At 41.4% G+C, this 25,051-nt stretch overlaps 1 protein-coding gene across 5 annotated transcripts in view; it reads left to right on the plus strand.

Annotated features, from left to right (window-relative positions):
* The first annotated feature begins 4,114 nt into the window (after positions 1-4,114).
* LOC132378400 (regulation of nuclear pre-mRNA domain-containing protein 1B-like) overlaps positions 4,115-25,051 on the plus strand; it is a 67,480-nt gene continuing 46,543 nt past the window's right edge. For 2 of the 5 annotated variants that reach the window (XR_009507024.1, XM_059945293.1), the window contains exons 1-2: positions 4,133-4,432; positions 20,787-20,916. Coding sequence is in view for 4 of the 5 variants with exons in the window: in XM_059945293.1 (XP_059801276.1) it covers positions 4,282-4,432; positions 20,787-20,916 (281 nt within the window). In the remaining variant the exon portion in view is untranslated. Of the gene's footprint in view, positions 4,433-20,786; positions 20,917-25,051 lie in introns of all 5 variants that reach the window. The other 3 variants (XM_059945291.1, XM_059945292.1, XM_059945294.1) reach the window with 3 other exon arrangements.

Raw genomic sequence — 25,051 nt, forward strand, 5'->3', positions numbered from 1 at the left:
CCTCAAGATCCCTCCCCTACCGCTGTTCGCCAAACTGACCGCTGTCTGTAAACCTGTGGCAACTAAAAGCAGGAGGTACAGTGCAGGGGACAGGGCCTTCATTCAGTCGGAGGTGCAGTGGCTGCTCAGGGTGGGGATCATTGAGCCAAGCACAAGTCCTTAGAGGGCCCAGGTTGTTCGGACTGGGCAGAAAAATAGGATGGTCGTGGACTATAGCCAGACCATCAATAGCTTGATGCGTACCCCCTACCCGCATCGTGGATATGGTCAACCAGATAGCTCAGTACAAGGTGTACTCAACCATAGACCTGAAATCCGCTTACCATCAGCTCCCCATCCGCCCAGAGGACCGCCCTACACCGCCTTCGATGCGGGCGGCAGGCTCTATCACTTCCTGCGCGTTCCCTTCGGTGTCACAAATGGTGTCTCTGTCTTCCAGAGGGAAATGGACCGGATGGTGGACCAGTGCCAACTGAAGGCCACATTTCCCTACCTGGATAACATCAACATCTGTGGTCACGACTGGCCGGATCACAACACCAACCTCCAATGATTTTTCCAAGTGGCCAAAGCCCTGAACCTTACTTATAACAGGAACAAGTGTGTGTTCGGAACCACCCGACTCGCTATCTTTGGGTATGTCATGGAGAACGGGGTCATTGGCCCTGATCCCGACTGTATGCGCCCCCTGTTGGAACTCCCTCTTCCCACCACCCTCAGAGCCCACAGACGGTGTCTGGGCTTCTTTTCCTATTACACCCAATGGGTCCCTCATTAAGCAGACAAGGCCGGCCCCCTAGTCATCTACCGCATTTCCCCTCTCTGCCGAGGCCTGCGCGGCCTTCAGCCGCATTAAAGGGGACATTGCCAAAGCAACGATGCAAGCGGAGGACAAGACCATTCCCTTCCAAGTAGAGAGTGACACCTCCGATTTCACGCTGGCTGCTACCCTCAATCAGGCAGGCCGGCCAGTAGCATTCTTTTCTCATACCCTTCAAGGCCTTGAAATTCGGCACTTCACGGTGGAGAAAGAAGCCCAGGCCATAGTGGAAGCTATTAGGCACTGGAGGCACTATCTCGCCAGCAAAAGGTTCACCTTGCTGACCGACCAGCGCTCAGTTGCATTCATGTTCAGCAACCAACAGTGGGGCAAAATCAAAAATGATAAGATTTTGCAGTGGAGAATCAAACTCTCCACCTACAACTATGATATCCTGTACCGGCCTGGAAGGCTCAATTAGCCCCCTGATGCCCTATCCCGGGGAGCGTGTGCCAGCGCGCAGCTCGACCAGCTATACGCCCTCCATGCAGATCTTTGCCACCCGGGGGTCACCCGATTTTACCATTTCGTGAAAGCCCAGAACCTGCCTTACTCCCTTGAGGACATCAGGACAATGACCAGGGACTGCCAAGTCTGCGCTGAGTGCAAACAGCACTTCGACCGTCTTGACAAGGCCACCCGCTCCTTTGAGGGACTGAGTGTTGACTTTAAGGGCCCCTTTCCCTTCACCGACCGCAATGTCTACTTTCTCAACATTATCGACAAGTACTCGCGGTTTCCCTTTGCCATCCCCTGCCCCGACACAACTGCCACGTCCATCATAAAAGCCCTGTGCCAGCTTTTCACTCTGTTCGGATATCCCTGCTATATCCACAGTGATAGAGGGTCCTCCTTTATGAGTGACGAGCTGCGCCTGTACCTGCTGGCTCGGGGCATTGCTACTAGTAGGACCACGAGCTATAATCCCTGGGGAAATGGACAGGTGAAGAAGGAGAATACCACAGTGTGGAAGGCCACACTTTTAGCCCTTAAGTCAAAGGGGTTGCCGGTCTCTCGATGGCAGGAGGTCCTCCCCGAGGCACTCCACTCTATCCGTTCTCTGTTATGTACTTTCACCAATGCCACCCCTCATGAGCGCCTCTTTTCTTTTCCCAGGAAGTCTGCCACTGGGACCACCCTACCGGCTTGGCTGACATCCCCAGAGCCAATGCTGCTCCGGAAACATGTGCGGAGCAATAAATACTCCCCGCTGGTCGAGAGGGTTCACCTACTACATGCGAACCCCAGTATGCCTACGTGATCTTACCTGATGGGTGGGAGGACATGGTCTCCGTCCGCGACCTGGCGCCCGCAGGAGCAGCAGACCACTACCCCGAACACTCCACGGTAACTATGAACCCTGTACCCGAGGTGACACCGTGCACACCAAGCCCTACACGACACACGACACTCCCATACCGGGCATCTCGCAAACGCATATACCAGGCGCCTCGCACACGCATGAGGGATCACTTACGCCTAGTGGGCTGACACTTCCAGTCAGGCTGAAACCAGCACAACCACCGTCTCCGATGCAATCACAGCCGGTGCTACGTAGATCGCAGCGACAGATTCGACCACCTGATAGACTTAACCTGTAAATATACTTGTAAGAAACTTCGCCCCATGGGGATTCTCTTTTAAAACGGGGGGGGGGGGGGATGAATGTGGTGAACTACATATACCTGTCTGGACACGCCCCCCCCCCCCCCCCCCCCCGCTGACTGCTCCTGTGGCTCCTCCCACCCCGGTATAAAGGCGATTGGAGCCATAGACCCTTCCTCAGTTTCCAGGATGTTGTGTGATGGTCACTTGCTGCTTGTGCTTTCTTCCAGCCAATAAAAGCCTACCTTAACCCACATCTCAGAGTTATTGATGGTGCATCAGCTGGAAATCCTTAGGTGCTCTCCTGCTGCCTTCTTGTGCCTTCTCAGAGTAACGAGTTGCTCTCCACATTGCTGAGGAAACAAAAATCAGGAGGGACAGAGGACACCACCCTCTGAAGTTCATCTCCTTTTTATGTCTACTGCACGATGGTATCGAAGCTGAGATCTTAAACAACACACAAAATGCTGGGGGAACTCAGCAGGCCCGGCAGCATCAGTGGAAAAGAGTACCGTCAATGTTTCCGTCCAAGACCCTTCAACAGGATTGGAGGAAAAAAAGATGAGGATTTAAAACATGGTGGGGGGGAAGGACAGGGCAGAACACGAGGTGATAGGTGAAACTGGGAGGGGGAGTGGTGAAGTAAAGAACTGAGAAATTGATTAGTGAAAGAGACATAGGGCTGGAGAAGGGGCTAGAGAATAGGAGAGGACATAAAGCCATGAAAGAAAGAAAAAAAGAGAGGAGCACCTGAGGTAGGTAAAGGGCAGGCAAGGAGATAAGGTGAGAGAGAAAAAGGGATAGAGAATGGTGACAGTGGTGGTGGTGGGGGAGTGTAATCATTTTTGGAAGTTCAAACAATCAATGTTCATGCCATCAGATTGGAGATAACCTAGACAGAATACAACATGAGTGTGGCCTCATCACGACAGTGGAGAAGGCTATGGATGAACATATCGGAATGGGAACAGGAAGTGGAAATAAAATGGGTGGCCACTAGGAGATCCCACTTTTTCTAGTGGACAAGAGTGTTGGGTCTACGTTGGGTCCCACTGATATACAGGAGGCCACACTGGGAGCACCGGACACAATATATGACCCCAAAAGACACACAGGTGAAGTGTCGCCTCACCTGGAAGGACTGTTTGGGGCCCTGAATGGTAGTGAGGGATGAGGTGTAGGGGCAGGTGTAGCACTTGTTTCGCTTGCAAGGGTAAGTGCCAGGAGGGAGATCAGTGGGGAGGGACAAATGGACAAGGGAGTCAGGGAGAGAGTGATCCCTGCAGAGAGCAGAAAGAGGTGGGGGGGAAGAGAGAAAGTTGTGCTTGGTGGTGTAATTTCCAGCGTCTGTAGATTTTTTGTTTAAGATCTTAAGACAGTCAGTTCACAGCAAACTTAGTCATCGAGCAGCTTAACGTCAAGTAAAGTTGCATCACCACCCTCAATACTCTTGTTCTGGTTTTCAATGCAAGACTACAACTGATCACCAACAAGCTTCCAACCTCACCTCAAACTACAAGAGTACTATTGAACAATAACACCTTAAATATACTTAAAAGTCGGATTATTTTTCTTTCCTCCATGAATTGTGATTGCTTTTCCCTCCACAGACGCTGCTGGACAAGGTGAATTGCGCCAGCGTTCAGCGTGCGACTGACGTCACGGCCGGCCCCGGCGACGGGCGGTTGTCCGGCCGCCAGCCAGATGTGCCGACGTTCGGCGGGCGACGGGGAGCGCGGTGACGTAAGGGGGAAGGCGGCCGCCATCTTGGCCGGTGCAGGTTGCTGGCGCTGCTTCTTTGTGTTGCGTTCTGCGGCGGGGAGGGGCTGCAGACGAGCTCCGCGGCCTGCGGGAGGATGTCTGCCTTCTCCGAGTCTGCTCTCGAAAAGAAACTGGCGGAGCTCAGCAACTCGCAGCAGAGCGTGCAAACGCTGTCCCTCTGGCTGATTCATCACCGCAAGCACTCCAAGACCATCGTGCTGGTGTGGCACCGGGAGCTCAGGAAAGGTGAGGCGACCCGGCCCGGCGTGGGGCTGCGCTCGGGCACCTGGGGCTGGAGTACTTCCATGCAACTTTACCTACAGCCGACAACCCACCAGGTGCCTGTAGTGGACTTAACTGAGTCTCAGCTCTGGTCAGCTCACCTACACCAATGCGAATGGAGGCAGTGCCTTTCTGTATTCATGCACATCAGTAGGTGGTTATTAGTGGCACTGATGGCTTTATTTGTTTAAAAATAACTTAACTTCGATCACCTCCTTCACTACATTCTCATTTATTTATTTTAAAACTTCAATGCATTTTGATGAACTTGCTTAACTGACATTAATACTGTTTTAAAAATTGCAACTTATTTTAATACAAAAACATTTTATTCTCTTGTCCCTTTTGCAGTCGTCTTACTTTTATATACTCAATTAGCATAGTAAAATGCACTGAGTTCCTCACAGGGATGTTAACAAACAAAAATTCATATTTAAATGAGATCAATATGAAATACATGAGCTAAGGAGATAACTGGAGGCCAAGAAAGTGCGAGTGGTGAAGTTATTGGGGAACCTTGGGCTGGTGTTGGAAAGACTTATCAAGTGTTAACGATCATGTTGTGGTTAGCACATCGTTTTATAGCGCGAGCATCCAGGGTCCAGTTCCGGCTGCTGTCTGTAAGGAGTTTAAACGTACTCCCTGTGACTGTTGGTTTCCTCCAAGTGCTCTAGTTTCCTCCCACATTTCAAAGACATTCAGTTTAGTAGGTTAATTGGTCACGTGGGTGTAATTGGGTGGTGCAGGCTCATTGGATCAGAGGGGTCTGTTATTGTGCTGTATCTCTAAATTATTTTTTAATTAAAATTGGAGTTTCAATAGTGATGACTGAGATTAGAGAACATTGAAGATGGGACAGGAATGTTGAACTGCTAGGTGTTTAATTTCAATAGAAGTCAAGCACAGGAGTAAACAAATATTTAAATAGCAGTAGCGTTTAGGGGGATAGATTGAGGAAGTCTGGAAAAGTGTATGTTCAAGTGGTTAAGTTGAGAGCGAATTAAGACAAGTTAATATTTCAGTTGCAGATGATTTAAGGTAGGGAAGGAAATGAGTGAAAATGGAGATGTAGGATTTAGTCCCGGTATGTGGGGTCAGGTGAACACAGCGTTGTAGATGGGCTTTTAAATTTAGGCTATCAGGGATGGAGTTGTATCAAGTTTCAGAGAGGTTTCAGCCTTCCAAACACACATTTCTTTTCCTTAGTGGCTGTATGTGGGGCAAGTATTCTGGCCGCTGGGAGTAGTAGGGGACAAGGACAGCTGTTTACCAGATGGTATTCAAATAGCAGTTCAGAAAAAGATGAATGAGTTTGAATGGCTGAGTTCTTAAAATTGCTTTGAAAGAGAGGAAGTTTGCAGGAATGGACAGGGTAAGTTTGCCCCGCGCCCCCCCCCCCCCCAAGGAAATGGACACTGTTGTGGGTTTAAAGGAGGTAATGTCTGACAAAAGAGGGTTAACAAAGGATTTTGGGGCCAGTTAGAGGAGATGTGTAATTGGCAGGTCTGCTGAGAATAAAGACAAGGGAAGTGGAGTAGGATGCATGTGTTTAAATAGTTTTCTAATTCGCCTCACTCAGGTATGGTTCCCTAACCTTCACGCATCCTTGAGTGTATCGGTTGAAGAGCACTTTGTTGATACAGCTAAAGCAAAGTGCATTTGCATTTGTATACAGAAGTTCAGTAGTTTTGCCTTTGTTTTATGAATATTGATAGCAGCAAACTAAAAATGAAGCAGTGAGAACTTTGATTTGTTTTAATTTAGTAACTAATTTGCCACTCATCCATGGAGAACGCAGTATCTTCAGAGTCTTGATCATATCCATGCAATCATTTGTTCTGTGAGAGAATTCTGGGTTGGCTAATTATGATTGGAAATTAATGAAGAATTGTAGAATAGCTCACAATAGGAGGTCATTTGACACAAGGACTATCTGTTTTGAAGAAAACAGTACTATGAGGGATTTTAACTATTTCAACTTCATTACTTTATCTTGTATAATGTAGTTGCTTTAAAAAGGTCACAGAAAGATCAGTAATTCTTCAGCACTACACTTACCAAGCAACCTAAGACTTCATTCATTGCTTAAGGTGATGTCATTCCCTATCGCCAGACCAAATGCTTCTCACTTAACAAAATATAACTGAATTTGGAGGATCAACAATTTCTGGAAGCATGGTCTGGGAGACTCTCAAATTTCCACAAATTGTTTAGATAATTGAGAGATGTTGAATTGTCAGGTTGTATGCTGACCAAATTTTATTGTATGGATGCAACACAATTAAACTCCTGGAAAGCCAAGCAAAAGAAACTGAAACACGAGGAAATCTGCAGATGTTGGAAATTCAAGCAATGCACACAAAATGCTGGTGGAACGTAGCAGGTCAGGCAGCATCTATAGGAAGAAGCATTGTCAACGTTTTGTGCCAAGACCCTTGGTCAGGGCCCTGACACTCTGAGTCCTGATGAAGGGTCTCGGCCCAAAACGTTGATAGTGCTTCTTCCTACAGATGCTGCCTGACCTGCTGTGTTCCACCAGCATTTTGTTTGTGTTGCTGAAAAGAAACTGAATAGGTTTTGGCTACATCAGTTCAAAAGGAGAATGGAAGATGAGGAAATGTGCATTCTGGTGCATGTTCTTCTTCAAGATTCATGAAGTCCTCTTAAAATTTTACAGAGAATGAATATTGGGACCTTCCAATTGCTACTCATAACGTTCCAAATATGTGTAAAGTAATATTCAGGCTACAAGTTGAGTGGGTAACCAAGAGGTGATGATGAGGATATAGAGGAGAGAAGTAAAGATGATGTTCATCCGGTTCAGATGATTGGAATTTAAGAGCTCCCCAGTGGAATTGAGGGTTGGGCCCATTGTCACCCTCGTGTGGGATAATCAAAATTTAACTTGCAAGACACTGAGTAAAATTCTTCACTCATGGGTGAATTTCTTAGATGTTCTCTTATGAGTTCCAGAATGCTAGTTAATCTTTAAAATCCCAACATTTTGCAATTTAATGGAGCAGCTTTCAAAGGAGAATTTGGACTTGGAGTAGCACAGAATTAGGGACAGCCTAACTGCTTGAGTTTCTATTGTGGGGACTGTCAACAACGATCTGACTGTGGTGAGCACACTACCAACTGAAATACAACTCTTGTTAATGTCTGCAACAGTATTCTCAGTTGAATGCAGTGATTGGTAGTATATTTGCTCTCCAAATAGGGGCACATAAGTGAAGTTAGGTATTTGTATATAACACAGCCAATTTGCTATGCTTTTCTGAAAACTCACACTTCATAAGTGGAAGCTTTACTTGCAAAAGGAGTGTCCACTGCACTTTTTCTAAGTAGACTCTGACTTTACAATACACAGTCAGATACTCCATTGCATATCCAAAGCAATCTTCAGCACTCTGAATGTTAATGACCAACATGGATGAAGACATCCATGATTGCTAAATATGCTAATGGCACAGAGATGGGTAGGAAAGCAAGGATACCACAAAGATGAATTGTGTGAGTGGCATGGAGATAAAAATCTGGAGTATAATTTGGAAATGTGTCTGTTTTGGGGAAACTAGCATGTTATCTAAGTGTGAGTGCAGAGCTATTGAGGGATTAAGGATCTATTAAGGGATCTGGGCACAAAAGGCTGGTATGCAGGCTCAGCCCGTGAGGAAACTGCCAATGTTATTTAATGGTGGGAGTTAAATACAAAAGCAGAGAAGTTGTATATTAAAACCAAATCTGATGGAGAACACTACTGGTTTGGCAGCATCTGTGATGGGAAACAGGCAGTTAACATTTTGATTAAGACTTTCCATCTGGGTGGCTGAAAAGTGGATATACAGAAGGCACTTGACTGAAAGAGCAATCAATAGAGAATGAATCCTTGACTGGATTTTTCTCAATGAGACGTTAGAACTGAGTCAGTTTTAAAAATAATGCTCCCCAATTAGGACAGCTGAGGAGCAATATTTTCTCTCCTGAGAGTTGTGAAACTTTGGAACCCTTTTTCAAAAGATGGTTAAAACAGTGAACATTTTTAAGGCAACGGTAAACTCTTGATAAGAAAGAATACAGAATCAGTTTACATTCAGCCACAATTTTAATAAACATTGGAGCAAATTTGAGGGGCAGTGTAGTCTACTATCCCAAATTCATATGTTCCTATGATTGGGCGTTGACAAAGTTCTGACCATTGACTGATGGTAATGGCTGAATCTAAGCACAAAATTAAGACATGGCTTAGAGATAACGGTATAGTATGAAGCTGTTCAGATAGTCAAGTTCATGGGTGTTTACACAAAATGTAGGAAGAGGGCTCCTTCATCCTGAGCCACAATGAACAGAGACTGGATGAAATTGAGCAGAGATGTAAGTACTGAGCAGCCTGGGCAGCTGCTCTCCCATCACAGCTGTTTCCATGATTCTCTTCTACATGTTTTTGTTCCTTTCCATCTTACAAACAGTTTGGGTTACAAAAGATTTTCAGGAGCCTAACCCAGGAAATTGACTGCAATGAATACTTACATGCTTTGCAATTTGAAGTTTAAAAAGTTTTCATGAAACTTAACATTTGGTATTTCTAACATATTAGTTTTAAATTGTTCATTCCTAGTCCATTTTTCTCTCTGCCACAAAATAATAAAGGATGATCAATAATTTTTCCTGTTCTTAATTTGTGAGGCATTACTCATTCACATGTCCAAATTACCCATTTACTTTAAATGGCTGTGTAGATGGCAGTATACAATTGTGTATCAAACATTGTGAAATTGGACTTGCATGAAACCATCAAATTTAAAAGCAATTACTTGATAAAGAGTGTTAAAAGGTTTGGCAAAATTATTCTGATCAGTTTAAGTATCTTAAATATTTTCCAGTTCTGCTGAAAGTATATCAATTTGAAACTTAACCCTCTTTCTCTTTCCACAGGTGCAGTCAACCCTGCTTAGTCTTCCAGCATTTTCTGGTTTTATTTCAGATATCCAGATGCGCTGTTTAAAATTGTTGTTTGGACCCAAGGAGTCAAGGACAGAGGAACTCTGCTGATCCCTGCTTTTGAGATCCATATGTGTGTCTGCACATCATAATCCGCCTGCATAATTCACATTATCCAGCAATTTGGAGAAGTCAGTCATGTGACACAGAAACAGGCTCATGAACATAGTGGGACCATTTGCCATCCATCTACATTCCAAGCTCCCACTCACCTTTATTTTCATATTTCCATCAATTCCCCTGCCTTCCCTCACCTACACACCAGGGGCAATTTCAAGTGACCAATTAATCTACCACCCAAACATCTTTAGAATGTGGGAGGGAAGTGGAGTACACAGGGTAAATTCCATGCTGTTATTGTGCAAATGTACAAATTTGTACAAACAGCAACTGAGATCAGAATTGAAACCAGGCCTGGAACTCTGCTACTGTCTATACAAGTTACACCGCTGCGGTGGCTCATTTAGAACAACGTCTTACTCATTTGTATAAATCATTTGTCCTTTGCTGGTGGTGAGAGGAAGATGTATGTCTGTGTTCTCAATTTTTCTCCAGTGTTAAGACCATAAGATGTAGGAGCAGAATTAGGCCATTTTGGCCCATCAAGTCTACTCTGCCATTCAATCATGGCTGAAACCATTTTTCCCCTCCTCAGGCTCACTTACTGGTCTTCTCCCTGTAACAATTGATGACGATACCATCATCACAACCTTCCTGTGTCCTTAGTTTCTTGTGTGGGACTCATTGTTAGATACAGCTACAAGAAAAGTAACCAGGTTATCTTCAACTTTGATTCTGAAATCAGTGAATGAGTCAATATTATTCTTTGAGCTCCACTTGAAAGGGCCATGAGCTCAGTAAGGTCAGACCACGATGTATATGGGCAGCATCGATACTCAGTAAATTGTACAGCAGAACCTTCACTATCTGAATCCTGGGGAAAATAAATAAATGCCAGTCTAGAATTGTGGAAAATGGATCTGCAGAGGCAATTGATCATGTGATGTAGTTTTCATAGATTTGTGTAAGGCCGTTCACAAGGTCCCATGCGGAAGTTGATCAAAAAGGTTAAAACCTGTGGATTTTGCCATAGAAATTGGTAAATTGAATCTAAAATTTGGATGTTAATAGGATGAAAAGGGTGATTGTGGAGAGTTTTGATGATTAGAAGCCAGTGATTATCATGGGATTCAGTGCTGGGGCCTTCTTTGCTTGCTGTAAACATAATTTGGATATACATTTAGGAAGTATAATAAGTTTGCAGGTGGTATAAAATTGGTGATGGTTTTGAAAGGCAGATTATGATAAATGTGAGGTGATGGAGTTTGGGAGCATTCAAGGAGTAAGATAATGAATGATAAGCTCTTGGGAAGCATTGAGGAACAGAGACCACTGTACAGATCCAATGATCCCTGAAGATGGCAGCATAGGTAGCGATAAAGAAGATATGGGATAATTGTCTTCATTAGCACAGCATAGAATAAAAGAGCAGGTTATGGTTCAACTTTGTAAATGTTGGTTAGACTATATGTGGAGTATGCGTATAGTTCCAGTCACCGAACTATAGGAATGACATGATTGTACTGGAGAGATTGCAAAGGAGATACACCAGTATGTTGCCTTGGATGGTTTTACAGTTTTATGGGGATACTAGGTTAGCTATATTTGTTTTTCATGGAGTGAAGTAGGTGGTTTGGATTCAGGTATACAAAAATCTGATGGGCATAGCTAGGATAGAAGGAGACTTTTACCCCTAGCAGCGATATTTAAAACTAAAAAGAACAGGTTTAGAGTATGAAGTTTAGAAAGGATCTATAGAAGAACTTTTTGTCATCCAAGAGAGTGGTTTGAATTTGGAATATGCTGTCCAAGTAGGTGATGGAACTTAAAATATTGAAGTATCAAGGCTGTTAATAAGGTGCTAGAAAATGGTAGTAGTGTAGATAGTTAATTGAGAGTCAACGTGAACGTGGGCCATAGGGCCTGATTGTCTGCTGACTAACTCAATATTATCGATAGCCCAGTCTTATTTTGATGCCATGGATACTGTGCCATTTTACAGTCAAGACTGATTTCACTGAAGACATTGAGTTATTAGTAGAATTGCATTCAAACAGCCTCAGACTTGTGATCCAGGGTATCCTACTGCTAAACAATAGTTCAACTCTAGCTTATTAAAGAATATAGAATGGCATATTGGGAGCAGTAACATCCATGTGCAAAAATGATTTGTTGTCTGGGGATACTGTTATGGAGTAGCATGTGCACATTAAACATTGGAACCAGCATGTCTGGAACAGCCCCACTAAACCATATTCAGATATGAATTTGGTGGACAATTATGCAGCTAAAGGAAATTGACTATTAAGAATAGCCCTGTCCTTGATGCCTAAACATTCTGAATGAAAATACAAGAAAGAATTAGTGTGTTCCAGTCAATCAGAGCAGCCGCTTATTTGGGACACTGTGCTGCTTACTTAGGACAGGAGGCTGTTGTCAAACAGTTTCTAACTAGTGTCAGCCATGTGAACTTGTGTGGTCATTAGATTACATCATGCTTAGAGTGAATATTTCGAAGTAGCATCAGTTTCATGTAAAAACGCACACAAATGCTGGTGGAACACAGTAGGCCAGGCAGCATCTATAGGGAGAAGCGCTGTCGACATTTCGGGCCAAGACCCTTCATCAGGACTAACCGAAAGGAGAGATACTAAGAGATTTAAAAGTAGTGGGGGGGGGGGGGGAGGGGGAAATGCAAAATGATAGAAGACCGGAGGGAGTGGGATGAAGCTAAGAGCTGGAATGGTGATTGGCGAAAGTAATACAGAGCTGGAGAAGGGAAAGGATCATGGGACGGGAGGCCTCGGGAGAAAGAAAGGGGGGGGTGCACCAGAGGGAGATGGAGAACAGGCAGGGAGAGAGAGAGAGAAAAAAACAAACAACTAAATATGTCAGGGATGGGGTAAGAAGGGGAGGAGGGGTATTAACGGAAGTTAGAGAAGTCAATGTTCATGCCATCAGGTTGGAGGCTACCCAGCCAGTATATAAGGTGTTGTTCCTCCAACCTGATGGCATGAACATTGACTTCTCTAACTTCTGTTAATACCCCTCCTCCCCTTCTTACCCCATCCCTGACATATTTAGTTGTTTGTTTTTTTTCTCTCTCTCTCTGCCTGTTCCCCATCTCCCTCTGGTGCTCTCTCCCCCCCCCCCACCCCCCTTTCTTTCTCCGGAGGCCTCCAGTCCCGTGATCCTTTCCCTTCTCCAGCTCTGTATCACTTTTGCCAATCACCTTTCCAGCTCTTAGCTTCATCCCACCCCCTCTGGTCTTTTATTTCACATTTCCCCCTCCCCACTCCACTACTTTTAAATCTCTTAATATCTCTCTTTTCAGTTAGTCCTGATGAAGGGTCTTGGCCCGAAACGTCGACAGCGCTTCTCCCTATAGATGCTGCCTGGCCTGCTGTGTTCCACCAGCATTTTGTGTGTGTTTGAATTTCCAGCATCTGTAGATTTCCTCGTGTTTGCTCAGTTTCATGTGTTTGTGTTCAAAAAGCAGTGATTTTTGTCATTGATACTTGGTGAGAAATAACTAGGAAGACAACTCAGAACTGTTTTGTGCACTGGTTTCAAGCTTTCAAGTTTCGAGATACCAGAAACAACCAAGAGTGAAAGTCAAATGATTTCACTGCTTCACGTTAGGAGCTACAAAGAATTGGAAGGAATCAGAATCAGGTTTAATATCATATGCATATGTCATGAATTTTTTTAATTTAGCGGCGGTACAATGCAATACATGATAAATTATTAAAAATTAATAAATGAAATACAGTAATATTAAACAGTTAAAATAGTGGTGCAAAAACAAATAATAAAAAAGTGAGGTAGTGTTCATGGGTTCAATGTCAATTTAGGAATCAGATGGCAGAGAGGAAGAAGCTGTTTCGGAATTGCTGAGTGGGTGCCTTCAGGCTTCTGTACCTCCTTCCTGGCGGTAACAATGAGAAGGGGCATGTCCTGGGTGATAGGGTCCTGAATAATGAATGCCACCTTTCTGGGGCACTGCTCCTTAATGTCTTGGATAATATAGAGGCTAGTACCCAAAATGGATTTGTCAAATTTTTACAACTTTCTGTAGCTTCTTTCAACCATGTGCAGTTCCTTCCACCACCCTTCCCCGCCCCCCCCCCCCCACCAGTCAGAATGCTGTCCACAGTACAACTGTAGACGTTTTCAAGTGTTTTAGGTGACAAACCAAATCTCCTCAAACTCCTAATGAAAGGTGGCTGCTGTCGTGCCACCTTTATAGCTGATTTGAGAAACTGCGACCAGGTTAGATCTTAAGAGATAATGACATCCAGGAACTTGAAATTGCTCACTCTCTCTATTTCTGATCACTCTGAGGATTGATGTGTGTCATCTTACCACTTCTGAAGTCCACAATCAGCTCTTTGGTCTTACTGACATTGAGTATAAAGGTTATCACTCCTGTACACCCTCTCATCTCCATCTGAGATTCTGCCAACAATTAACAAATGTATAGATGGCATTTGAGCTATGCCTAGCACACTGGGTAGAGAGAGAGTAAAGCAGTGGGCTAAGCACACATCCCTCAGGTATGCCAGTGTTGATCGTCAGCAAGGAGGTGATGTTATTACCAATCTACACAGATTGTGGTCTTCCAGTTAGGAAGTCAACAATCCAATTGCAGAGGGAGGTACAGAGGCCCAAGTTCCATGGCTCTTCGATCAGGACTGTAGGAATGATGGTGTTAAACACAAAGCTAGTCAAGGAACAGCATCCTGACATAGGTGTTTGTATTATCCAGGCTTACTGAAGAGCAATTGAGATTGTGTCTGCCATAGAACTATTGTGGCGATAGACAAATTGCAGTGGGTTCAGGTCCTTACAGAAGCAGGAGTTGATTCTAGCCATGACCAACCTTTCAAAGCATTTCATCTCCATAGATGTGAGTGCTCCTGGATAATAGTCATTAAGACAGCTCACTGCTCTTCTTGGGCACTGGTAATTGTTGCCCTTTTGAAGCAGGTGGGAACTTCTGCTTGTAGCAGTGAGAGATTGAAAATCATCTTGACTGTTAAAATGACAATGAATATTTGGAAAATGCAATCATCAAAAGCATTGTACAAAGGCAGTCCATTATCTGCACTGGGTTTTTGCACTGATTTTGTTCATTTACAGTCAGTGAAAAGTACACAGCCCCATACACTGGATAAATAACTCCATCGCTAACTATTAGTAACTAATACAGTTTTATAGTACTGGGGAGGTATTGATAGTGTTCCAACTTGTTATGTATTTCATGTAAATATATAAATCTGTTACTAAGTTAAGCAGTGGTTTCTCTTTTATACAGTTTTAACTATTTTCATGAAACTTCAGCTAATTGGGCTAAAATATACTGGTCCTGAATTGTCCCAATTAACTGGAATCCACTATATATCCACATGCTGAGTGCATGATCCAATTTGATAATTTTCTATAGTTTAAGTGGCATGAAAAGCAGTTCCTATCTAAGTATTCTATGACAAATAATTCTACTTGAGCTTTTGTTATCAGACTCAAGATAGCGACATAATAGGATGTTCCTTCACTCAAGCTCCATCCATCCTAAACAGCTACCAACACTCATGCACCTGGCTGCAATTGGTACCAGGTACCTAATCTGCAGGTGTAGCTGCATAGTAATTCATAACTAGAAAAGGTGTACATGTACTGAAGCATCAACTTCCTCAGGAAATCTCTGTAAATTGAGTGCTGCAGAGCCATTTTGTAATACTGAACTTGTAAATTAAAGGCACGTTAAAAATAATATGCACTCATGATTTCTTAAGGGTGCATTTGTTGAGGACGGACAGATTTTGACTAAAAGTTTAAACTTCGGGCTATTTTTAATATGTTAGAAACAGAATGGAGAATTGCATATTGTGTAAAGAATTAACCCATGCTAGATCATGTTAATTGTTCTAAATGTGGAAATTAATTTGTTCATTAGCTCAAAAGGCAATACGGATAAGCGTCTGAAATGTGCTGCAGAAGTTTTTTAACCTGTAGATGAACTGAAAATGTGCAAAATCTAACCAGAGAGCAATTATCAAGGCAGTCTGTTATTACAAATCTATAACTTGATTTGTACAAAACTTAATTAACTTTAGTTTAATTTGTCTAATTCCTCCTAAGAATATTTAATAAAAATACAAATATTGCTATATTGTATTTACCACTTAGAAGTTGCTCATACTGAGCAAACATGTTAATTTTAACTTTCCAGAGTTCACATTAAATTGACGTAAGTAATACATCTCCTATGCTGTCACTATATTGAAACATTGACTCCTGTAGTTGCATCATTTTCTCCACCTACAGCTTGAAGCACGCCACTCAATTCATTGTATCTGCAGTTATTCTGTTAAATGAGTTACCAGTGAATCAGCTTCCACTAGATAATCTCAATACCAGTAACAAATAGAGGACATACTGGAAACACTAAGCAGGGCAGACAGCTGATATGGAGAGTAGTTACCATTTCAGATTGAAGACTTGACTGGAGGCTGAGTTTTTGTTTCATCCTTTGTTGCTGGTTACATTCATTTGACTTTCACACCTCTGGTTGAAGATGATCAAAACTGGTTAACCTTGTTTAATAAAACCCTTCATAAATTTGAACAGCTGTTCTTCTGCTCTGAGGCGAATAATGCTGTCTTTTCCCATCTCACCAAGTTACTCAGTTTCTTCAACCATCTTAGTTAATCTAGTCTGCAGCTTTCTAAGGCCTTGATGTTTTATCCTAAAATGTGTTGAGAATTTAACTCAGTAATTTACTGAGTTTTGTTTTAAATAAAGTTTTACCTTAATATGCTTTTGTTTCAATGCCTCTGTTTATAATTCCCAGGATTTAACTTGCGTAGCGTGACACAAGCGAATAGGTTGCTTTAATTTTATATGTTTTATTATGAGATTTTCTTAACCTTGTAATTTTCATATGCAGGAAAGCAGCACTCAGTGTTAGAGTTCTAGGTATTGTTAGAACAAATTAAGGTAGTTACCGTATGGAGTGTACTGAATGTGAAGTTTGAATTAAGGACAAGTGTGAGTTTACACGTAAAGCAAAACAAGGCAGCTGATAGTTGATTGGTTGTTATTGATATCAAATACATATTGACATTGTCAATAACATGATATTTGAATAAATGGTTCAAAGATTGGTGTGGAAGAAAGATCAATTATGGAAGCAATGGTATTCATCTTATGGGCACGGGCACCAATATTAGGAACAACTGTTTTATATTTCAGGTTTGTTTAATCAAGCCGGCATCTGTCTGTAAGCAATTTGAATAAGTATAGAGGTTAGCTCCTTAACTAAAATAGTTAAGGAGTTAAGCTGAGTGGACGTTTGTGAAGGTAAAGAAAATGAATGGAATAGTCCCTGGTTACCATTACCAATTTCACTACAGTAACAAATGTCGTATAGTAAATGCCTCCAATTGAGTCAGGGCAGGGGGAAATGGCAAAAAAGACAAAATTGAAATGAAGACAAAATCCTGAAAAGAGAACTCAGCGAGTCAAGCAGCATCTGTGGAAAGAGAAACAGTTCCAGGCTGAAGACCAACAAAAGTGAGGAAGTTAGTAAAGACAATGGATAAAAGCAGGATTTTAACCTACCTGCCTGCTACAAATGAGAAAATCTGCAGATGCTAGAAATCCAAGCAACGCACACAACATGCAAGAGAAACTCAGCAGGCCTGGCACCATCTATGGCAGAGAGTGCAGTTGAGGTTTCAGGTCGAGGACCTTCATCAAGTCTGCTGAGTTCCTCCAGCATTCTCTGTGTGTTACCTGCTTATTTAATGGCTACAACTCTTCACCATGTAATTGAGTGAAGGGATGCGGCCATTAAATAGTTAAGTAAATTAAAATTGAAGTTTCATTATCTGAAGCCCACAATATTGATGACTTAATAGACGAAGAATATTATTGCAGAGATTATGTGGAAGTAAGTATTCTGAGAGACTTTTTCAGGAAAATGCAATTGAATGGAAAAGGGTACCCCAATAAAGAATAGTATAAAGACAATTGAAGTCTCAGATGAAATCTTAATGAGCAAAGAGCAGAAAACATTGGTGAGAGACTGCAACTCTCCACAAATTAATAATAATATAAATTAGAAAATTAGAGGCTTGTGTAATAGTAGACTTTAATCTACAAATATATTGATCAAATTGGGTTAGAGTAATTGTGAAGGAGGTATTACTAGTGAACAAAAATTATTTTCTAGGTCTAAGTACGGTGGAACCGCTGAAGGGATAAGTTATTTTTAATTTGATTTTGTACAATGTGAATGTTAATAATTGTATAGTTTATATTGTTGGGTAGTTAGAGGTCTTTAGGGAAGAATAATCATTTATAAAGAATTTACATAAAAGAGATTGTTAGTTCCATCTGAAACCCGGGTTTGGAATGTAATAGCAAACAATTAAGGTATAAAATACATGATGTCTGTGGGAGATAGAGAAAATTGCATTAAAAGATACAACAGTGAATAAATCAGTAGCTAAAGTTGAAAGAATAAGTAGTTTACAACCAGCAGATGTGCACTTAATATACTTAATATGTCAAATCTCAAGAGTAAAGTGAACTAATGGTAACTAACAAAACTATGTTGTATTATAGGAAAAGGCTGTTGTGTGAAAAAACTATCAAATTTGAGAATTGTGAAAATACCAGAATTCAACATAACAGCTCCAAGATGATAAGAAAAGTGGAATGTGAGAATAATCAGAAACAAAAGTATTACAAAGGCTTGGAGGAAATGATTAACAGAAATCTTTAAATTGCCTTTTGTAGACTGATTCAAAAGAAATTGGAAAATACCATCAAAATTGAATGAAGAAGGCACAAGCAAACGAGCTAATGGAACATAATTGAAAAGTTACCATAAAGGAGTAACTGTCACTGAAAGTTGATAAATACTTGAGTTAAAGCAAAGTTTTGAAAGAAATTGCTATGGAAATGGTTATCTTTCAAAATCCAATTAGTTCTAGACCAGATCTCCTATTTAAAAAGTAGCAAAAGTATATAAATATATTTACTTCAAAGAACAGAAACTAAGAGGTGACTGACTAGTTGGTTTCGTATGAGAAGTAGAGGAAATGCTAGAGTTATTTATTAAGGAAGTGCTGACTGAGAACTTAAATTGTATTTAAAGGAATAGGTGAGTGTAAAGCAGATGTTGTGTTTCTGGACTTTGGTAGGCCCTCGATAAAATGCTGCTGAGGGTATTAAGCCGAAGTAGAGCATTCATGATTGTGAGTAATATATTGGCATGGAATTAGTTAACAGAAACAAGAGTGAAAATGAATTTATAAGTCCAGGTTGCATGACTATGCTCCAGGTATCAGCACTGGTGTTTCAGCTGCTCATAATCTTCATCAGTTTTTTGGTCAAGGATAGTTTAATGTATCCAGATTGTTAAAGGTACATAGTTGATGTCTCTATGGCTTATGAGCAGGATATAATTTAATGTTGAAAAATACAAGTTCATCACTGAGGCACAATTACAGAGTATCTCCTATTTGGTGAGAAATTAAAAGCTTTTAGTGTCCTAAAGGACCTGAGTAACCTTGGTTTTTTTAAAAAAAAGACTGGAAGAGCAGGAAGAACAAGCATTCAGGAAGATAAACTGTTAGGTTTTTTATTTCAGGAAGGTTTGAATGCTAGAGTTAAGGTTTCATTTCTGTTGGGCCTAAGTAAAAAGCACTAGCTGGAAAAGACTCTGATCTTGGTCACCATATCAAAGGAAGGATGTAGTTGTGATCAGCAATGCTCCAAGGGTTCAGTAGATTAATTCCAAGTCCATCAGGAAGGAAGTGTTTGGGAACAGAATGTGTCTCGAGTGAAGGTGTCTGTTATTCAGCAGATGAGAAGAAATATCTTTGCTAAGCAAATTACGAATATTTGGAGTTCTCTGAATGAGACAGTTTCTCTGGTTGAATATAGTCAGTATAGAAATTAAAAGTTATGTTTAGATTCATATTTAGGAATGTGGACTTAGTGCAGGAATGTTGTGCTCTGCTCGACCATCAGCCATGATCTTACTTAATGGTAGAGCCTGACTGCTTTTCACTATTTCTTGTGTTGACCCCCCCCCCCCCCCAATGATCAAAAAATCGTAAATGTGAACTCGTGGTATTTTCATTGTCTCTTTAAAATTATACCCGTTAATTTTTCTTACATTCTTTGCAAGCATGTTGCTCCACACTTTACCATTAAATTCTATCTGCCATATGTCTGCTCATTTCATCAGTCTGGCTGTTAGTCTGTTAATTTCCTTACTACCTACTATATTTCAAAGTTTAATTTATAGGTTTTCAAAAATTGCCAAGTATGCCAATATGTTCTTGATTTTTATTTGAGGCATGTCTAAGTGCTACCTTAAGGTCGTCATCGCTGGGGAAAGATCATGGGATAAGCTCCCACTACCTATTAAATGCTTTTGATGGCATGCATTTCAAATAGCCTCTGATAACCAAGTCATATTTGGCTTAGCCACTAAGACCAGCTGAACCATCTCTACTGATAGAAGGGACAAAGGCAGGTTATGGTGGTTTAAAGCCAGTCGCTTTGGGTAGTTGGGGTTTGTCAGCTGTGGTTGACAGCTCATCTAGGAGAAGGAAAATTCTGAGCTCAAACTGTCACTGCCTTGTATACCCACTCATGAGGAAAGCTTTGGGAGCAAGCCCTGAGGGAAAATTCTGGAGCTGAAGTCCCTAAGGCAGTCCAGTGTTGAGTTCAGTGCTGACTGGTATCTGTATTGCCACTGGTGCAAATTGTATCGGTCTCTGCTGTTCCTTTGTATTCATCAACTGTGAGGAGAGGGGACATCTGTTGCATGGGCAACAGCTTACACTCCATATCATACTGCTCTGGGTTCTATATCATGTAGACAGCTAGGACGCAATATCCATGGTCTACTCCAACCAACGGGAGACCTCATGAGCGCTACCTATGTGAAAGGGTCAGGAGATAACACTTCCCTCCATTCTGGGAAAACATCATTCACCACAATGGCCCTGGTTTCCAGCTGGTAGTCAAATTTCTTTCAGGCTCTTACTGCTCTGTATGCTGTTTCGCTACAATTCTAAACAGATTAAAACACTAAATGCAAAAGAATATGTTTAATTATTGTTGCAGTTTGTGCACTTTTGTGTTAGTGTTGATTCATTTTGATAACTGGCAAAAAAAAGCCAGCATAATTGTTAGAACTTATATTCTTTTATCAATTTCTTTTTGTCTACAGCTAAACCAAGTAGAAAACTGACTTTCCTTTATCTGGCAAATGATGTGATCCAGAATAGCAAGAAAAAAGGGCCAGAATTTACCAAGGACTTTGCGCCAGTTTTGTTGGATGCATTTTCACATGTTTCAAGGTACACTGTATCCATTAAAAATGTGACTGATTTACACTTGCCATATTTACATTGTAAATTCTGGATTTTTTAAATAATAGAAATGTAAGATTTATAGCTTTATTGAATTGAGCTGCCCTCTTTTTCCCTTTGTATAATAACTGATGTAATCTCTTAAGGACCTTTTTGTGATTTCATTCTCTCAAATGCACTTTAAACATAAATATTGTGAAGTAATGGGCATCTTAATTGAATGTTATAACCTAAGTTATGTTTGGGAAATGCCTGCTGAACTTCAATTGCCCACTCTAAATTTCAGTTCAGAATTTTGCCTTTTATTGGAAAGCATTTTATTTAATGTTTTGAGGTAAGTATAGGCTCTTTCACTTGTACATAATCATAAACAAAATTATTTTATTTTCTTACCCTAGAATTCCACTACATTGTTGTCCAAGGCATCCTGTGCTGTTAAGTACCTATCCTTCCCAGCTAGTTAAACATAGTACTCTTGGAAGGGTACAAAGTATGTGTCGAATCCTGGAATATTGATGTTGTTTGGTTCAGCCTCTCACATCATTCTTCCACTTTTTAGCTCCAATGAGCAGTGCAGTCCTGATTGCCTTTTTTGGCACTGTTAAACCTCACTGGGACATGCACCAATTGGGAGAGGGGAAAGATGGGACATGGGAATTAGAGTTGAGGGAGATGAACAATCATGCCATGATCATTGAACTAATACACAACTCTGCACTAAATACAGTGAAATGACAGTAAAGGTGAACTAATCGAGACAAAAGAAATGCACCACTCCTTCAGGTTATAGTTTTAAGAATATAAAGTGGTACCATTCTATATCTAAAATTACCTCAAAAGAAAATCCAATTGCCTGAAAGACAACATTCTCTTTCCATCACCATCCACCCATCACTGCTTCCAATCATAAAGATCATCCGACGTTGAGAGCCCAGTATTAAGGAGACTTGACCAGTGCTGTAGCAGCAAAGAGCCAGGTAAGTGTTAATTCAGTTCCTAGTAGTCAAAGGAATCAAACCAAAGCTGACTCACCAATTCATACAGAAGAACGCAAAAGAAAACATTTTAGTCAAATAAAAGAAGAATGTCATATATTTTGCATACAGGCAGCCCAGGGTTATGAATGCCTAATTTAAGAAAATCCCTTAAATGCCTTAGTCATAGAGAAGTAGAGCACAGAAACAGGCCTTTTGGCCCAGCTAGTCCATGTTGAAATGATTGACGTGCACCAGGACCAAATTTGCCAAAAGCATTCTTTACAACCTTATCTACCTGTGATGCCACTTTCAATGAATTCTTTGTTCTACTACACTGCTCAGTACCCTACCATTCACAGTGTAAGATCTACCCTTGTTGGACCTACTAAACTGCTAAACTTCGGACTTGTCTGCATTAAATTCCATCTGCTATTTTTCCAGCTGATGCAGATCTCTCTGCAAGCCATGATAACTTTCCTCACTGTCTACTGCATCCCAATCTAAGTATCATCTGCAAATTGGCTGATCCAATTGACCACATTATCATCCAGATCACTGATATAGATGTACCCCCCTGGGTCACCTCAGGCTCGCTCAGCTCGTTCTCGTCTAGGGGGTGCAGCCTTCGGCCCCACCAAACTGGGTAATCAGCTTGTGTGGATGCTGTGTGATGTCCCCACCTCGCCAAAAAAAGACAGGACACCATATGTGATTAAATGATTACAATTTATAAAGACAATTTATAACTAAGTGATTAATAATGATACAATATATATGAAGGAAAAGAAAATAAAGAAAAGGCGCCAAACTTATCAAAGTCCAAACCACATCGTGCACAACCGTTAGAGCTCAATTACTGAAGTCTTCTGGCCATCATTCAATCCCCTCCGAAATCCTCGACTCGCAGCTCAGGACCACCCGAAGTGGTCAACCGATCACATCTATCTTCGTCTCTTTTCCTCAGAGTACCTCCTGGCCTCAGACCCCTGCTTGGGGTCCATTCCTCGCCCAGTTTACAGCATCACGTCCTCTCTCTCTGTCACCCCCTCACCCCAATCTCCCCAAAAGCCCGCCAACAATAGCTTACAGACTCAGAAGAAAGAACAACATTAATCCCAATTGGTTTACAAAGGAATACAATTCTCATTATCAGTAAATTTTAGCCCAAGCAAGCTTCCAGCACACTCTTACAACAAAGAAGCATTCCTACTTTTAACAAAACCAAGAAGCCATTTTAATTAACATATGCAGTAACAAAGAAAAAGAAGAAACCCCCTTTACACAGAAGACAAACAACAGCAGGATCGAGCACCGATCTCTGGGGCACACTACTGACCGCCAGTCAGAAGGGCAGCCCTCTCCTACCACTATCTGGCTTTTCCCGCAAAGCCAATGCCTAACCCAATTTACTACCAGTTCACTCCCATAATATTAAGTTCAAAAGTCAAATATGCATATAATCATTCCTTTAAATGGTAAAACCAGTTTCCTTGATCTCTCCACTTATAGTACTTGTTCTTTCTAATAAGTGATAGATGATTTTGATGCTATTTATGAAAAATGGTTACCATATCAAGGGAATTATGTGTATTTTATGACTTACGGACAAAACCAACTGCATACATTTGTGTAATCTGAATATAATCATTACCTGGGGATGGCACCAACTCTCAATTAGACTTCACAGCTACACTCATCTGCAATAGCATGCCCACCGTCGGCATTTGCTTCCAGCTTATTCAGTGTGTGAAATCAATGACTAAAGTCAATTCATTTTGGACATCTACCCATTTTGCCTCTTGCTGTGCTCATCAGAGAACAGCAGGGAAATGATTGGCTAAGCTGAGGAGTCAGATGTGCTTGCCACCTGACACAGCATCTGCCCTCTATGGAAGAGTGAGGTAGTTTAGCAATAAATGTATTTTAATTAGGTGTAACTTTTTATTGAATCCAATTGAACAGTTTCAGTGTTCCTTATAGACTTGGCTGCCAGGGCCTTCTGGCAGCTTTGAGATCCAACTATTGCAGACTGGTGAAATGTGCTGCACAGAACATGCTGTGCATTTCAGTTATGGTGGTCAATTTAGTCAGCAGTTTCCTAAACTTGCTAGGATAGGTGGATGCTATTGATGAGAATGTCTGTGGAGAATTGAACCATGTGCCAGTTACCAATAAATATCTGTTACAAGCTATTTCTGGAGAATCCTCTAAATTAATGAAATCTGCAGTAAAGCTCTAATAATCTTGCTTTCCAGTTGCTCAGAAATCCTAACAATACAGCCAGGACTGCAGTTCCCACACTTCCTTGAAACTTCTGGGGGCCCCAATTTCCACACTCCAGTTCACTAGAAAATTTATTATTCTCCCATGTGACATCTAAAACTTTGAATTAAATGTGCATTGCATTATTGAGAGATCTGATCAAGAAAACCTGGTAATTCAATACTAGTCCCAAGTGTGCTAAGTTAAGAGTTGTACAGTACAAAGCTTGGTACTTGTCATGCTGATCATAAAATATTGCAAGTTCCTGTTGTGCAGTATGGCATCTTATCCAGCTCTCCTTTGTCACCAAGTCTTGGTATTATGCCTAGCTTTCTTATTATACCTCTACACTTAATGCACTGATCAGAGATAAGATTGTACAGTTACAAGAAGTTTGTGAATCCTTTGCATTTACCTGGTTTTCTGCGTTAATTACTCATAAAATATGGTTTGATCTTCCTCACAATAGTAGACAAACACAATCTGCCTGAACTAACAACACACCAATAATTGTACTTTTCATGTCTTTATTGAACACATTGTTTAATCATTCACAGTTCAAGTATGTGAACCCTTGTTGTATGTAGAAGCTCCTTTAGCAGCAGTAACCTCCACCAAATGTTTCCTCTGGAAGGAAGTTCAGACCATTCCTCCATACAAAACTATTTCAGTTGATCAATATTTCTGGGCTACCTTGCATGAACAGCCCTCTTCAGGTCATGCGGCAGCTTCTCAATTAGGTTAAGGTCTGGTCTGACTGGCCATTCCAAAACGCAAATCTTTTTAAACTTTTATTGATTTACTCTTGTATTTCAGATCATTGTCTTGTTGCATCATCCAATTTCTGTTAAGCTTCAGGTGACGGATTGCTACCCTGACTTTTC

The sequence above is a fragment of the Hypanus sabinus genome, chromosome 20 (genome assembly GCF_030144855.1).
Source record: "Hypanus sabinus isolate sHypSab1 chromosome 20, sHypSab1.hap1, whole genome shotgun sequence".
Lineage (NCBI taxonomy): Eukaryota > Metazoa > Chordata > Chondrichthyes > Myliobatiformes > Dasyatidae > Hypanus > Hypanus sabinus.